The sequence below is a fragment of the Hyperolius riggenbachi genome, chromosome 8 (genome assembly GCF_040937935.1).
Source record: "Hyperolius riggenbachi isolate aHypRig1 chromosome 8, aHypRig1.pri, whole genome shotgun sequence".
Lineage (NCBI taxonomy): Eukaryota > Metazoa > Chordata > Amphibia > Anura > Hyperoliidae > Hyperolius > Hyperolius riggenbachi.
In genome coordinates this window covers 175,168,157-175,185,586 of record NC_090653.1, presented here as the reverse complement: position 1 = coordinate 175,185,586, position 17,430 = coordinate 175,168,157, and the positions used below count along the sequence as shown (strand labels likewise).

The window sequence follows — 17,430 nt, the reverse complement described above, 5'->3', positions numbered from 1 at the left end:
TGGGGTCTGGGGGGGGGGCGCGCCGCAGCAGATAGCGGCGATCGGGCAGGGGCCGGCGGCGATCAGAGTGCTGGCGCAGCTAGCAAAGTGCTAGCTGCGTCCAGCAAAAAAAAAATTATGAAAATCGGCCCAGCAGGGCCTGAGCGGCACCCTCCGGCGGCTTACCCCGTGTCACACACGGGGTTACCGCCAAGGAGGTTAAGTTTGCAGTTCGGAATCTCTCGACCTATGCTAGCTGGTGAGTGAGAATGCCTCCTGCGCGCAATGCTCTGCCTGGACCTCCCAAATGCTACCACGAGTGTAGTTCAGGGTTACTCTCTGAGCTGCGGTCTTCTACCCCGAGGGTAGCTAGTGGTTACCGCTAAGGAGGTTAACTTTCCCTCAGAGGGGCTCACAATCAAATCCCTACCATAGTCACATGTCTGTGTATGTATTGTGTAGTGTATGTATCATAGTCTAGGGCCAATTTAGAGGGAAGCCAATTGACTTATCTGTATATTTTGAGATGTGGGAGGAAACTGGAGTGCCCGGAAGAAACGCACACAGACGCAGGTAGTACATACAAACTCTGTACAGATAGTTCCCTGGCTGGGATTTGAGCTAGGTACCCAGCACTGCAAGGAGAGAGTGCTAATCACTAAGCCACTATGCTGCCCACATTATCCTGTTTACTCGTCAGTAAATGGACAGCATTGTACTGCATCATCGGTTGGCCTTCACTGTCCAACAAGGTGAGACTTTCTGGTCTGCTGAAAAAATGCTGTAACCATCTGTGCATTAACAAACCTATCCATAATAGCCTACATGACTTTCGTCATTGGAGTTAACAATTTGTTGTACTCTGCTGTATCTTGCACACTCCAGCAAAGACCTGCTGCAGTGAAGCCAAATGGTAAAATGTTTGGGGTTGCGATAAATGTTTTGATATGTCTTGCCATTATTGATGGCATTCTGCATTGCACTAGCAAATATCACATGGGAGTGTCAGGGTATCCTTTTTATAAATGAAATCTTAAGAGAAGCAGTCATGCAGCAAGACAATGACTTTGGACTAGCAACATAATCTACTAAAATATGGTTATGATTTAGAGTAATTTTACATAATTTTCACAAACTCATTGCAGTCTGAGGCCTAAGAAAACACATTTTCGCACATAAACACATTTGCACATAAATGCATTGCAGTCTAGGGGCATAAGAAATGACATTTTCACATATGAAAAAGTTTTTTGCATAAATATATTTTGTCTACGGGCATGAGAGTTCTATTTTCAAAACAAATAACAAAAGTGGTGCTAGCACACCAGAATGTATTAGAGAAAGCTGCTAGGAGAATCGTAGGGGAACTAGACACTCCTACAAGATGAAAATACACAAATATCCCTGCACTAGTATAAAATCCAAAATCAGCTTTAGTTTTGATATAAAACACACAATTGTGTCAATTAACTGCTGTAATCACAACCACAGACAACACTTGACCACTGCAGACCACACCATTAGTACCATCAGACACACCACACACACAATACAACAGTTGACTTCAAAAGTGACGGCCGACTTGTCAAAAAACTAGATTGTCCATATAATCTAAAAAATGTGTACACATCAATAAAGAATAACCAAACAAAAATTCAAAATAAAACATGTCCTCGGGCAGTAAAGATCAAGTTTGGCACATAAATTGTGAAATCTAATCGTACTTGTAACTCTGTATGAATTGCTTAAAGCGGACCCAAACCAAACATTTTTTTAATTCAAAATATTTAGTTGCACCACTCTGACACATACAAAGATAAATAACTCCTTCAAGCCTATGAGCATTTCAGTGCATGCTTTTCACCCTTCTCTGCTCATAACTAGGGTTATACAGATGGCAGCCATTAGCAATTCCTCCTTTGCTGGACACCACCTACTCCACCAGTTTGCCGGATTATTTGCCGGCAATATGTAAGGTAGGGAGGGGTTTCTCCAATAAATGTAAAATATTTTATATTTGTCATCATGCAGCTGAAAAAAGGCCGCTATTTATTATTATAATTTAGAAAATAGATTTTATTTTTGAAATCTTGTATTTTTAGTTTGGGTCCACTTTAACATCCACCTCAAGCAAGCTTAACCACTTCACATCCCCCTTTTTTTTTGTTTTTTTACAAACATTTTTGGGGGATAACTATTGGGTAGTGTGTGAGGTAAGGGGTTAATTTTAGATGTTAAAACATGCCTGTTAATGAAAAAAAAGTGTGTAGATGTAATTTTACTATTTGGCCACAAGATACCAAGACACAAGAGGAAGTAATGCATGGATGTGTAAGTATCGTTTTTATGAATGGTGGTGCTGTCATTCATTTGGGGACTGCGGTCATAGACGGCTGCGTCATACGGGGACTTAGATCAATGAATGTGAACTGCGTTCCCATTCATTGATCTCCTGGCTAATGAGTGGCCGCGGTAACGGGGGGGGGGGGGGGGGGTTGAGTGGGAAGGGACGTGGTAGCTACGTCACTGCACGGAAATATGAGATTTTGCAGGGACATAGTTACTCGTCCCGGGGGAAGGGAAGTGGTTAATGCAAAAATATGCGCGTTTAGCTGATATCTCCACAATGGTAAAGCAATTGTCCCACTGCATATTTCATATATATATATTTCATATACATGCATAAGTAGTTTACCATTGTGCAAGAACTGATTTAACAACAAAATAGGAATAATTTGCCCCCAAGATTACTCTATATACTTGTGTATAAGCCTAAATTTTCACCACAAAAAATGTGCTGAAAAGGTAACCTACTGGCTTATATGTGAGTCAGTTGAGCAGAATAGATGGTGGAGGAGGTTTTGTTACTGGCAGAGGAGTGTAAGGATCGTGCACTAGTGACCCTGCTCTTGCCAGCCAGCTCTCTGCTGTGGTCATGCCCCCAATCCGCATGGTGTGCAGAGTGCGCTGCTCAAGACTACCTGTGTCCCAGGCTTGTGGAGTGGAGGTACAAGTAAGTCAGTGGTGCAGTGATCAGGGATTCTTCCTGTGTGGCATTTCTCACATCTATGACCCAGCTAGTGGCGTCTTGAGACACAGCTGTATCATCCTTGGGGCACATTTGGCTAAGGGGGGTGCTGATTTGTACTGGGGATAGGGCTTATATGCGAGTCAATCACTTTTTCTTGGTTTCTAAAGGAAAAGTGGGTAACTCTGATTATATGTGGGCCAGCTTATATGCGAGTGTATATACAGTATGTAAGGATTGGTGAAAAAAAATAAAATCTTTTGCTGTGGACATGCTGGCATATACTGTATGCAAGGAGGTGCCAACAGAGTGGTTCAGAGAAAGCAAGAACTCAAGCTAATTAAAGGTTTTCGAATCCAAGTCAAAGTAGGCTTGCCTTTCACAGCCACAAGAACAGCTTTCTCAAGCCAGCAAAATGAACTGCTTTGGCAAAGACATTCTAGTGGTCCGTAAAACGTGTATTTCTTTAATATGTTGGGTTGAATGTCACCTTAGATTATTTGAAGTGCTTTCTTGATGATTTGATTACCTATGTCTGGATTACCTTAATGTTTGGGATCTAACCGTGAATCTACTTGACCCCTGTAAAAGTGGTTTGCTTGGACATTTTTTATTATGTTAAGTTCCTAACAAAAACACATAATTATACAGGAAAATGTAAGTTGCTATTATAGAAAGTGATAAAATACTGAACGCAGCATAACTATATAGTATACAACTCAATCCACGTTACACACAATTCTAACCATGTAATATTCTACAGTTCACAGTCACACATTAAATCGCTTAATACTACTCGATTAACAGATCAGAGTTTGCCAAGAGGAGAGAGGAGTTTTAGCAGACCATGTTGGCTGTGAGGGAGCAGATGTAATATCATGTACCTCAGGCACTTAGCTTCATCTCCTATATGTTCTGCAGTTTTTGAAATGCGATTCATCTACTCATTGGCTGTGGTGACCTTGTCCCGGCACAAAAGTCAAATACAGCTACTTGTAACAGCATGTTTGGCTATTACCTTTTTATAATACTACTTTTCCTCCTCGACACTGTTAAGCAAATGGCAGTACAATCTCTTTCAAGCAGAGTGAAATGGATATATTTACACTGCGGCCTAATAAAATGTCTTATAAGAAAATAATTTGTGGAAGGTTTTGGTAGCATCTAGCATCACCTGCTTGTTAGGACAGGGGCAAGAACAAAAGCATTCATTAGAGCAGTCACCTTCTAAAACTCACAGGAACAAAATCATGCTGCTGATTACATTTTTGTTGTAGGGTTTTATTATTTTTTTCTTTTTACGAAACTTTAATTTACAGTTTAATTACTGAATTTTCAGACTACTCTACAGTTCATAAAATAATTTATTAAATGCTATTCCATGCAAAAAGCAACTCCCTTGTTTGTCAAGAAGCGAAATATACTTTTGCTTTAGGAATGTTCTTACTGATAGCTGTACCAGGCTCAGAACTAAATATGCAGGTGGAGGAGAACAGCATACTTCATAAACCACACAGTGCAACACATACATTATTGTAGATTTATAGGTTTAGCTGAAAAGATTTAAGGCTTTTTGTGTAAGACAACGGAGATAGGATAATGGTGTCAAAAAGGACTGAGTGACTATTTGCATAATGCTAGTATCATCATCTGCATTCCAGCAATGGTAGTTTTTGCGATAAAAGTGCTTGGCACAAACTAATTCCTGAAATATTTACTCCTATCTCACTTTTCCAATCACTTTAAACCTGTAAATTGGCAAAACTTAACACGATGGCTCATGATCACATCGGGATCGCTAAAAGCAGGCAAAGTGCAGTGTAGGATTTACACTGCACGGTCCCCACAAGGTTAAAAGGAAATAAATATGGCAATCTCCATATTCATCTCACTTAGTTGTCCTTTAATCCTCACACGAATATTAACCTTAGTAGTTTTTTTTTATCTGCATTTTGATGGCCTTTCAGCTGTCATTTTAGTCAGTACAAGCACATAATGTATTAAAATGTGATACTTATGCCTTTCGCACCAATCTTACTAGAAATAAGAACAGAATTTTAAGTGTAATTAGAAACTCTCATTATAGCACATAAACAAAAAGCTAATATGGTCCATAGTGCCACTTGCAGCATTACAAGTCTGTAAAACCCATAGATAGATACATTGGCCAAAATGCAATTAACGTTTTCTCTGTAGTTTTCTCCTAGGAGATAATTTATCATCTTGTACTTAAAATTAATTTTCAGCACTTTGTAATTGATTAGTACCAATAAGTAGGTGAAAAAGTGCTATCAAAATTATTTTGTGCACTTCCTGGTGGTTTAAAAGGCATTTTATTGACAAGTTGTAAAAATATCACCTAGGAGAAAAATCTGGAGAAAAAGTAATTGATTGATTCTTGCCACACATGCAATTCACATTTTCTCCTAATTTTTTTTCTTTTTTTCCTAGAAGATAATTTTTAAGCGGTTTAAAATAACTTTTCAGCACTTTGTATTTTTTTAAAAAATACCACTACTCCCTTTTTTGCCGCATATACCTTTTGGGACGTGGTCTGCGTCCTCTTGCCAACTGTTTGCTAAAGGCTCCAAACCAGGCCCCAACCCACCCTTGTGTTGGCAGCCCTGACATGGAAGCTAAATGTGTAGGCATGGCAGCGATGGAGCTATTCTTTTTTCGGAGTCAGGGCTGCTGACCCAGGGGAAGGTCAGGACCGGGCCTTTAGCAAGCAGTTGGTGGAAAGCTAGGGTGGGGTTGTGAATGGACGCAGACCAGGTCCCAGAAGATTTATGCAGCAAAATGGGTATTTATTTTTTACTCGCCTCGGATACCCTTTAAGGCCTCTTGCACACTGCAAGCGATTCAGATTCAGATTCCGCTTTTTAATCGGTTTTTACATCCGATTCAGATTCCGATTTGCAGTGTGCAGGGAGCAAACTGCAAATCGGAATCGGATGTAAAAACTGATTAAAAAGCGGAATCTGAATCTGAATCGCTTGCAGTGTACAAGAGGCCTAAAGGAAACCTTAACTGAGAAGGGATATGGATGTTTCCTTTTAAACAGTACCAGTTGCTTGGCACTCCTGATGATCTATTTTGCTGCAGTAGTGGCTGAATCACACACCTGAAACAAGCATGCAGCTATTCCAGTCTGACTTCAGTCAGAGCACCTGATCTGCATGCCTGTTCAGGGGCTGTGGCTAAATGTATTAGAGACACAGGATCAGCAGGGGAGTCAGGCAACTGGTATTATTTTTAAAGGAAAAATCCATATACTTCTCAGTTTAGGTTCCCTTTAAGGCATGTTGTTTTATTTATTGTATTTATAAAGCGCCAACATATTACGCAGCGCTGATGTTATCCTGTTCTTCACCTGTAGTTCACTATACCTTTCTTTGCTTTGATACAATATTACATTTAGTTGGATATAATATTAAAGTGGATTAGCTACATATAAGAACACAGCATTAATGAAGTGTTTTGTATTTTAGCACAGTCAACATATGCGAGCAAACCTTATAGAAACATTGTGTACGGTGTTGCATTTGACTTTATCTTACAAGGTGACCAAATGTAGGGCAGTGCCATTTATATGCCAAAATGCCACAAAAAGCGGCTTCAAACCAAAAATAAAGGCCATCAGTAATTGCTGACACTATCCACAAAACGGCTGTGCTTAATTCAAGCACCTCCACTCTTTTTATTATCATGTGTTTTTCAAAATTTAATTTAGAATTTCACATTAAACACCAGAATGAAAGATAGATCCATTTAGTAAGTGGCATTCACTAGGTCACTTAGGGCTGTTAAACTTTGTGCAATGAAAGTGGTTGCCTGTAGTATGTAGCCAGAAGATAAGTATTTCTTACCTCGATCATGTACGGTACTTTTATGTTAGCTGGCATTGCTTGATTTAATGGATGGAATAAATTGCTTTCTCTTTTCTCTCTCAGATCAGTGTACGTGTGACCACCATGGATGCAGAGCTGGAGTTTGCCATCCAGCCCAACACCACTGGGAAACAGCTTTTTGACCAAGTGAGTAACTGTTCTAAAATATGTATGTTCTGTTAAAATAGAGTAATGACAGGCAGTAATAAGACCCATATTACATTTTAGTAATTGATATTGAGGATTGGTTTGCTATGGTGGGGGATTGGTGGAACACATTGACATGCTGCAGATTGGCCCATGGCCCTTTAACCCTTTGCGCTCGTATGTCCCGCACATCGGGACATTTTCCTGGCGGCGGTTCGCGGCGCATCTATTCGATTCCCCCCCCCCCCCCCAAGCAAAGCTCAATATCTCTCCCCATAGCAGTGGGCATGTACAACTACATGCCCACACAGTTGGTACCTCCCAGCCCCAAACCAGAAGCGCGCGATCCACGCTACAAGGAAGTGACATATGCATTGAAATGTCACTGAATTTCCTTTGCAGAATTTTTCAGATTCCTAGCAGATTTCTTGCGGATTCCTTGCTGATAACTTTTTCCAGATTCCTTTGTGCATATTACATGCAGATTTCTTGCAGATTGCTGGCAAAGTTGTATAGAGGATCAATGCAATAGACATGGAGGGAGAGTGTAAGGCTAGGTCCACACTAGGCACGGTTGCAGGACGGATGCTGCAGTCCGGGATTAGGGGAAGTACCACCAGACCGCAAACTGATCCGTTTTCATAAAAAGTGCATCAGTTTTGCATTAGTTTCAGTTCAGTTTTTTTACCCCAAAAAACGGACAGAAAACGTCTCTATCATTAGGAAGGTAGTGGGAGGATTTTTTGGGCCAATAATGAAGTTCAGGCTTTCCATTTTTCATCAGTTTTTGGTGCTATTTTGCCTGTGGAGATGGAGTTGCGTTCTCCTATTGCTTTTCACTACCCATCCGTGTATCCGTGGCCTGTAAAAATGCAGCAATTCCGGACCTTCCGTTCAGGTTTTGAAAACGGGTCCCTGCAAACGCAGACAGATCAGTTTTTTTTTTAATTGGGTGAGGACGGCTGCTATTTTTAACATTAGTATCCGGGACTCCGTTTTTTCATCAGGGCTGAAAAACGCAGCCACGGATACGTTTCCAGGACCTAGTGTGGACTAGCCCTAAATAGTAGGCAAAATTTTATTGCTAAAATTCCCAATCAAAATACCAAATATTGCATCATGTGTAGGGACATGAGGACACCGGGTGGCAGGCATAAAACCACCTGTTGCGAAACTTGCTCACGCAGGCCAGGATTACACCCAGGAAACTGTTTTACAATTTACCATACCTTGGCTTTCTCCTCTGCTACTAGCCAATAGAAGATGCCAAACTGTCCAAATCAGGTATCAAATTAAACGTTGTGTTCTTTAAAGAGAACCCGAGGTGTGTTTAAAGAATGTTATCTGCATACAGAGGCTGGATCTGCCTATACAGCCCAGCCTCTGTTGCTATCCCAAACTCCACTAAGGTCCCCCTGCACTCTGCAATCCCTCATAAATCACAGCCACACTGTGAGGCTTTGTTTACATCTGTAGTGTCAGTCTCAGCTGCTCCCCCGCCTCCTGCAAAGCTCCGGTCCCTGGCCCCGTCCCTTCCCTCCAATCAGCAGGGAGGGAAGGGATGCAGGCGGGGACCGGAGTTCTGCAGGAGGCGGGGAGAACAGCAGACTGACACTATAGAGATAAACACAGCCAGCTCTGACAAGCTGTTTGTCAGCAGCGTGGCTGTGATTTATGAGGAATTGCAGAGTGCAGGGAGACCTTAGGGGAGTTTGGGATAGCAACAGAGGCTGGGCTGTATAGGCAGATCCAGCCTCTGTATGCAGATAATATTCTTCAAACCCCCCTTGGGTTCTCTTTAAAATAAGATATACCATGTTACTATGTTATGTTCCATGTTAAAATGGGAGAGAGAGTAAGAGGGAGAGTACATTTCTGTAAAAAACAAACAAACAAAATTAAAAATTCTGAGCAGAACCTACTCCCTTTAGGAAAGAACTCCGAGTGGAAAGGGTTAAGCAGATCTGCAGCAGCTCTGTTTGCCATGGCATTGTGAACTTGATGCCCTATGTAAGAGAAAGATATATGAATGAAGGAGGATAAAGACTGCAAATGTGAGAAGATTGATGTTAGAGAAGACAATAAAGCTGTTACAAATATGGTCCGGTTTTGATTGTGATGAACCAGCCAATGTATTCCTGTTGCTGAATCCATAACAAAGAACATAAACATGTTGCTATTTATTAAACATTTTGCTTGAACCACCTACACCAAGTGTAGTCCATAATGTTCTTTGGACAGTTGAGTCTAAATTATTTCCAAAGTCCTGGTCTTTGTCTTTTTTTGTAGCAAAAGCCAGTCTGGGCTTGAGGTCTCAAAGAGCTAAGGATTCCAACATCAACTGTAGTAAGATCTTTCCTTAGGTCCCGAGATCTATTTTTTTTTTTAAATCCCTTTCCAGACTTATAAGCAGCAGTAATATTCTTTTTGAAGGCCTCAGACAGCTCTTTTGATCTCCCTGTGGTGTTCACTCTCACCTCAACAGTCAGTAGCACACCAAACAAATGTCTGAGGTTTAAATAGGACAAAGTGCCTTCAAAATGTTGAGTATAGCTGCGTACACATGGTAGATTAGCCTTGGTCAGGGCACCCGATAAAGCCTTCCTCTGATGAGAATGTAGCATGTATCTAGTGTGTGTAAAGCCACAGCCTGACTTTTGTTAAGGATCCAACATGCCATATCTTTAGCGATCCCAACACCCAAGCAGCTGGTCGCATTGCTCCCCTCACCCATGTGAAACTGCTTTATTGTGCGCCGCATGTTGTTCCTCTGCCCTCCTCCGTAGAACAGACCTGTCTGCAACATTGGGCCCTGAACTGTCACCCAAGAGATTGCACCTGATCCTTGCCGGGCAACACAACAATCTTTGCATGTGTGTATGAGACTTAAAAATGTATAGTCATGTGCACATGATACACCTGTGCCATGTGTGCCATTTTAAGTGGGAATAAATGTTGGGGTGTTCTGATTCATTCCTCATCAGAAATTCAATTTTTTTTAACATTGTTTTAGTTAAATTACTTGAATGACCAATCGTGTTAAAATTGAGATTTAATATCCATATGCTCAAGAATGTTAGTCAGATAAATCCCTGGATCAACTCTCCCGGGAATTACCTAATTAAAGTTGTGCAAGGAACGCATCCAAACCCTTTTATATGCAGATCTAGAGTTTGCCATAACTATTTCCTGAGGTAAGCTATTCCAAATTTTAACTACTCTCTCTGTGAAGGACCCCTTTCTAAATAGATGACAAAGAAATTTCCTCCATACGCAAATCATGACCACTTGTTTGTCTTACAACCCTAGGGACAAAAAGCTCATCTGCCAAGCCTTTGTATTGCCCTCTGATGTACTTATATATGTTAATCAGGTCACCTCTCAATCACCTTTTTTTTCCAAGCTACATAAGCCCAGTTTGTCCAACCTTACTTGGTAAGCGAGTTCTTCCATCCCTCTGATTGATTTAGTTGCCCGTCTCTGTACCTGGTCAATGTCCTTTCTGTAGTGTGGTGCCCAAAACTGTATTCCATACTTCATATGTACAGACTAACCAGCAAGCTCATGGTGACCCAGAACTCATTGGAGTGTGTAAGGGACTACAATGGTCCTAAAAGCCCCCTTACTAAGATGTTAAGAAAAACAAAAATTTGCTTTCCTAAAACAGAAAGAATTTGCGATAATTCAGGTTGGAGTGAGCTCGAGATGTCTCACAGAGCACCACTGCTGAATATATGCAAATTAACCATTGTACCCTTAGAAGCTAAACACACCTCCAGAACCGCTGGAATGCAATGATGTGTCAGCTTGTTAATGTGTACAGAGCCATAATAATCCAACATGCATACAGACTGTTTCGGATTGTTTGATCCTCATCAGTGCATGGCATGGATTACCCCCACTGTACACCCTGATGTGTCTTTCCACCGTGGATTAAAGGTATATCTTTTGCAAGCTCAGTGCCTTCAATTTTCTCTTCATGCTATATCACAGTGATTTATACAGAGGGAGTAATATACTAGCATCTCTATATATTATTTCCCTTTGTAAGCATCTCAGAATTTTATTTGCATTAGCTACCGCTGCTTGGCATTGTATACGATTACCTAACTTGTTAACCAGTATTCCTAAGTCCTTCTCCAAGTCTGGTGTTTCCAGCTGTATGTCATTTATTTTATATGATGATCTACCATTGGTACGTCCAAGGTGCATGACATTTACATTTATCAACATTAAATTTCATCTGCCAGGTGCCTGCCCATATAGCCAAGTTGTCAAGGTCCTGTTGTAATATATCACGATCTTAGTGTTAATAATTCTGCATCATTTTGTATCATCTGCAAAGATTGCTATATTACGCTATATTCCATCTAGATCATTAATAAAAAAATTAAAAAGAATTGGACCAAGTACTGACCCCTGCGGTACCCCACTGCTACGTATTTCCCATTTTGAGTATGTTCCTTTTACCACCACTTTTTGCCTACTATCCCTTAACCAGTTCTCTATACACATACACACATTAGGCTTGGTTCACTAAGAAAAATAGCATGTTTTATCCGAGATAACACGCCTTATCAGAGTTAACACACCTTATCCGAGTAGCATAGCAAGCGCTACAAACGTATGCCTGCTAATTGGCAATGACGAGAGCTCAACTCGTACTGCTTTGAGCCCCTGCGGGTTCGTAGCGCTCGCTATGCTACTCTAATAAGGTGTGTTATCTCTGATAAGGCCTGTTAACTTGGATAAGGCATGCTATTTGTCTTAGTGAATCAAGCCCCTTGTCTCCTAGTCCCTGTACCCTCAGCTTCTGCACCAGGCTATTATGGGGAGCAGTGTCAAAAGCCTTTGCAAAGTCCAAGTACACTACATCTATAGCTTTCCCAAGATCTAAATTTTCATTCATCACTTCATAAAAGCTGGTGAGACCGGACCTGTTTTTAGTAAAACCATGCTGTCGAACTGAAATAAGATTATTCTGTACTACATAATTTTGCATAGCATCCCTTAGGATATCTTCAAATAATTTACACACAACTGATGTTAAGCTTACTGGTCTATAGTTTCCTGGCTCTGATTTTTCTTCTCTTATTGAATAAGGGCAAAAGATCAGCTGTACACAAACTATAAGGAACTGACCCACTTGAAAGAGAATCACAGAAAATAAGATAGTGGCTTGTCGATAACTGAACTTTAACACCTGGGGGTGGATGCCATCTGGGCCAGGTGCCTTGTCTATATTGATCTTATTTAATCCAATCATGCCTACACACCTTCCTGTTTAATGCTAAGTACACACCATACAATTTTCTGGCAGATTTACCTGCCAGAGCGATTATTTCTATGTCCGTCCAATCGTCCGTTCGATCAGGAAAATCGACCGAAATACAGATCGTATTTCGATCGATTTTTCTGATAGTTTTTCTGATCGATTTTCGTTCAGTTCTATGAAAATCGATAAAGATCGAAAAAACGATTTAAAAAAAATTGGTGAATCAAGACATTGATCAAAATTCAGATTGGACATGTTGGAAATAATTGATCTGGCAAGTAAATCTGCCAGAAAATTGTATGGTGTGTACCTAGCATAAGACAATTCATGCTGAATGAGGTAGATTGGGAACAACCCAGGCTCATATTATGAGCTAAAGGCATCACCTTGGTAAAGACAGAAGCAAAGCAAGTATTTCCACTTTAGCTCGGTCCTTCACAATCAAGTTTCCCGCTTGATCTTGTAAAAGTCCTATATTCTCTACCTTCTTTCTTTTAGAGTTATATATTTGTAAAACTTTTTAGAATTTGACTTCAATCACTAGCCAATTTTTTTTCTTTCCGCTTCCAGTTTCGTAAGTCTTACTTTTTGCACTTTTTGTTATATTACCTATAATTCTTTAGTGCAGATGCAGTCCCCTAATACTTTAGGGCACTAAAAGCATTCATTTTACAATTAATCATGTCAAAAACAGTATTCTTTATTCATACTGGCATTTTTAGATCTAGAATTTTATTTCCATAAGGTATGTACATTCTACAATAGTCATTAAAAATCTGTTTGAGAGCTGTTTCACACTACAAGAGCTTTTTAAACGCTAGAGATTTTTAAAAGCTCTTGCCTGTGTCATGCTATGGGGGATTTTTATAAAATCACTTCGCTCCAGTGTGAGCACACACGGGTTTAACATTAGCAAGAACTTTTAAAACCACAAAGCGCTTAAAAAAGCTCTCCACGGCTATAGGATTTGCTGCCCCCCGCATGGAAAAATGCTGCAATGTTGACCAAATCGCTATGGCAAGCGATTAGGCCGGCTGCACCATCATTCCCTATGGCAGGGTTTCCCTGCGGGATTTGCCTGCGGGGAAACTCAGATTCGGCCCGGTTTCCCCGCTAGTGGAAACAGGCTAGGGGAAACAGGCCCTTACCCATTCAGATTCTACGCGGTCACAGTCCTCAGCCATGTCATCCATCGAACTGGAGATAAGGAAGTCTTAAAAAACACACAGATCTCCCCCCCCCCCTTAATTATTGGATCTATATTTTCTAAAAACATTGTAATCTTCCGAATGTACCATCCAATCATGGCTAGCATCCATGCATGTTTCTGTTCCACCTGCAATCAGTCATTGGCCTCAATTCTGGTAGGGTTATCAAACAATTACCTCATGTGAGGTAATTTGCCTCATGAGGTAATGACATTCAGCAATTCTGGTAGGTTTTAGTCATGTTTTACCTCATGAGGTAATGCATGAGGTAATTTGCATTAATTTTGCCGATAATAGTTATTCTCATGGAAATTTGGGGGCATGTTAGCACATAATTTACCGATCAGTTTAAGACGTGCCTGTACCTGGAGGTAAAGTCAATTTGTATGACTTTTGCAGTTCTTAGTGGAGTTCCTATTGCTTTTTTAGTGGAGTTCCTATTCACGCTGTGTAATGTGAAAAAAAAAAATCCAGTAAATATTTGAAGTTTTTTATTTCTACTATTCTTTTCTAAGGGATGCCTATAAATATACTCTTCATAGGTTGCTACATAATAAAATATACCTTCCAAAAAAAATAAAAATCTTCCGAAGACTATCCTAACTTATGGAAGACCATTAAAGACTACAGTACTATTATCTATGTACTGCATGCTTACCACTGAAATACCTCATGTTTTACCACACTTTATGCATTTACCTCCTGTTTTACCTCATGTTTGTAAGTTAAGAAATCTTTCAGAATTGCTAAAGAAAGAGGAAAATACCTCATGAGGTATTTTACCCACAAAAAAATATTTACCCCACATAGCTACCAGAATTGAGGCTATTATCTCATCAGAAACTCCAGTTTACCAATCTTATTTGAAATGCTTCTAGCATTGGTTAGCATGCATTTTTTATTATTACCACCACACTTTACTTTGTAGCACATACTGAAGCAGTAGGAGGTTTAATCGCCTCCATATGGTTCTTCCCCTCCTTACTGTTTGAGCATCCCATACCCCCCTCTCTGGCATCTATATTCCCAAGATCCCATTGTCTATCTACTCTGTTTAACCCATGTAGTCTCTGCTCCCTCCCCCCAGGTCCTAGTTTAAAATCTCCTCCAACCTTTTAACCATCTTCTCCCCAGCACAGCAGTGCCCTCCCCGAGGTGTCCCACAATGCATCACTGCTGAATATGCATGTCACTTTGTTTGTCCCTTAAACCAGAAACAAAAAAAATTAAAAAAAAATACATTCAGGCCTGCACTTTCACATATCCCAGATGATCTAGGACAGTGATGGCTAACCTTGGCACTCCGGCTGTGACAAAACTACAAATCCCATCATGCCTCTGACTCCCCAAGTTATGCTTAAAGCTGTCAGAGTATTGCAATGCCTCATGGGACTTATAGTTCCACCACAGCTGGCGTGCCAAGGTTAGCCATCACTGATATAGGAGAAGGCATAAACATCCCCGAGGCAGGTAACACACTAAGGCCCCGTTCATATCACGGAACGCAGGCGCATTCCATTCAGAACACAACGCACAGGAACGCACGTCATGTGCATCTCTCTGTGCGTTGCGTGGCTGATCCCATTCACTGAAAGTGAATGGGACAGCCGCGCGTTTTGCTAGGAAACGTGTGCAGCATGCGTTCCCGGACCGCACAGGTCTGGAACGCATGCAGTGTGAACATCAGACAGTGCACTCTATGCACTGGCTGATGTCGCGCGTGTCGGCCTCCCGCACGCGTTCCCGAAACGCGGACGGGAACGCGTGCAATGTGAACGGGGCCTTAGCTGAATCGCATGCGTTTCCCCCATGGCACATAGTGGAAAACGCATGTGATTCTGCTAAGTGTGTTCCCTGCCTTACAAGGAAAAAAAATCCTTCCGGACTCCAGGTTGCAGTCAGATAAAATCCCCGGATCAACTAATTGAAAACTCATTAGTCGTAAATGAATGCATAATTCACCACATAGATAACAACATATTTAGAAGTCATTTACAGTACAGTAGCAATCAAAAGTATGTGAACCATTTGGAATTATATGGATTTCTGCACAAATTGGTCATAAACTGTGATCTGATTTTCATCTAGGTCGCAACAATAGACAATCACATTCTACTTAAACTAATACCACACAAATAATGAAATGTTTCCATGCTTTTATTGAACACACCATGTAAACATTCACAGTGCAGGTGGAAAAGGTATGTGAACCCTTGGATTTAATAACTGGTTGAACCTCCTTTGGCAGCAACAACTTAAACCTAATGTTTCCTGTAGCTGCAGATCAGATGTGCACAACAGTCAGAAGTAATTTTTGACCATTCCTCTTTACAGAACTGTTTCAGTTCAGCAATATTCTTGGGATGTCTGGCTAAATTGCTTTCTTGAGGTCATGCCATTGCATCTCAATCGGGTTAAGAGCAGAACTTTGACTGGGCCACTCCAGAAGGCGTATCTTCTTCGGTTTAAGCCATTCTGTTGTTGATTTATTTCTGTTTTGGGTCGTTGTCCTGTTGCAACACCCATCTTCTGCTGAGCTTCAGCTGGTGGACAGATGGCCTTAAAGCGGAATATAACCCTGCATTTCAACTTTGCTCTAAAACATTATTTACAGTATATTATATGCAACCAGCATTTTTTTTTTACTAGACCAGCATTGGAAGGGTTACATAGTGCTTTAAAGTTCCTGGAGATTTCTGCAGACGCATCCGAAGCTGACATAGATACATTTTGTTTACATAAATGTATCTAAGTGTTGAATGTGACTCATCTCTCTGACTGAGGAGTTGGAGGACAGCCAAAGAGTGTGTAACATTTCTCAATAGATACATATAACTAAATAGACTGTAACAATCTGAACTTCTGCATATCTCTCCACGGAACTTTAAACCTCTGTGTTAACCCTTCCAATGCTGGTCTAGTAAAAAAAATGCTTTCTGCATATAATATGCTGTAAATAATGTTTTAGAGCAAAGTTGAAATGCAGGGTTATATTCCGCTTTAAGTTCTCCTGCAAAATGTCTAGATAAACTTGGGAATTTATTTTTCCTTCAGTGATGGCTATCCATCCAGGTCTTGAGGCAGCAAAGCAGCCCCAAACCATAATTCCCCCACCACCATACTTCACAGTTGGGATGAGGTTTTAACCCCCCTGGCGGTATGACTCCCGCGGCTGCGCGGCCGCGGGAAGGTTTTTTCATTTTTTTTAAATTTTTTTAGCATGTAGCTAGCCTAGCGCTAGCTACATGCTTCCCCCTCCCTGCGGCGTCCCTCGTAGCGTCCGATCGCCGCCGGCACCGCTTGCCCATAAGGAAATCCCGTTCTGAACGGGATTTCCTTGAGGGCTTCCTCCATCGCCATGGCAATGATCGGAGTGACGTCACAGGGAATCCCAATCCACCCCATAGCGCAGCCTGGCGCTGATTGGCCAGGCTGCGCAAGGGGTATGTGGGGGGAAGCCTGTATCGCGGCGGCGATCAGACCAAACACGCAGCTAGCAAAGTGCTAGCTGCGTGTTTGAAAAAAAAATTATGTAAATCGGCCCAGCAGGGCCTGAGCGGCACCCTCCGGCGGCTTATACCGTGTCACACACGGGGTTACCGCCAAGGAGGTTAATTGCCTCAGCTGTGCGGCTGGATGACTAGGGTTAGTTACCCATAAGTCCGTCGTCCTCCCTGCACTCCAAACAGCTTGAATGCATCCTATTGGTCGCGTTGCAAGCCTCCCAGCTTGAAGAAGGAAGTGCATGTGGTGAGGCTTGCAACGCCTCCAATAGGACGCGTGCAAGCTGTTTGGAGTGCAGGGAGGATGACTGTCTTTATGGGTAACTAACCCCTTGTCATCCAGCCGCACAGCTTAGGCAATTAAGCCTCATTTAAATCACAAATTCGAGTTCTTAGGGTC

The 17,430-nt window shown here is 41.4% G+C and overlaps 1 protein-coding gene and 1 long non-coding RNA gene across 3 annotated transcripts in view; one reads left to right on the top strand and one right to left on the bottom strand.

Moving 5' to 3' along the window:
* Nucleotides 1-17,430, top strand: part of MSN (moesin) — a 211,265-nt gene that overhangs the window by 97,976 nt on the left and 95,859 nt on the right. For both annotated transcript variants that reach the window (XM_068247677.1, XM_068247678.1), the window contains exon 2: nt 6,961-7,044. In XM_068247677.1, coding sequence (XP_068103778.1) covers nt 6,961-7,044 — 84 coding nt within the window. The remainder of the gene's footprint in view (nt 1-6,960; nt 7,045-17,430) is intronic.
* LOC137527195 (uncharacterized) overlaps nt 1-17,430 on the bottom strand; it is a 46,511-nt gene that overhangs the window by 1,487 nt on the left and 27,594 nt on the right. Inside the window, exon 2 of the long non-coding RNA XR_011023163.1 lies at nt 8,967-9,050. This is a non-coding gene — a long non-coding RNA (uncharacterized lncRNA). The remainder of the gene's footprint in view (nt 1-8,966; nt 9,051-17,430) is intronic.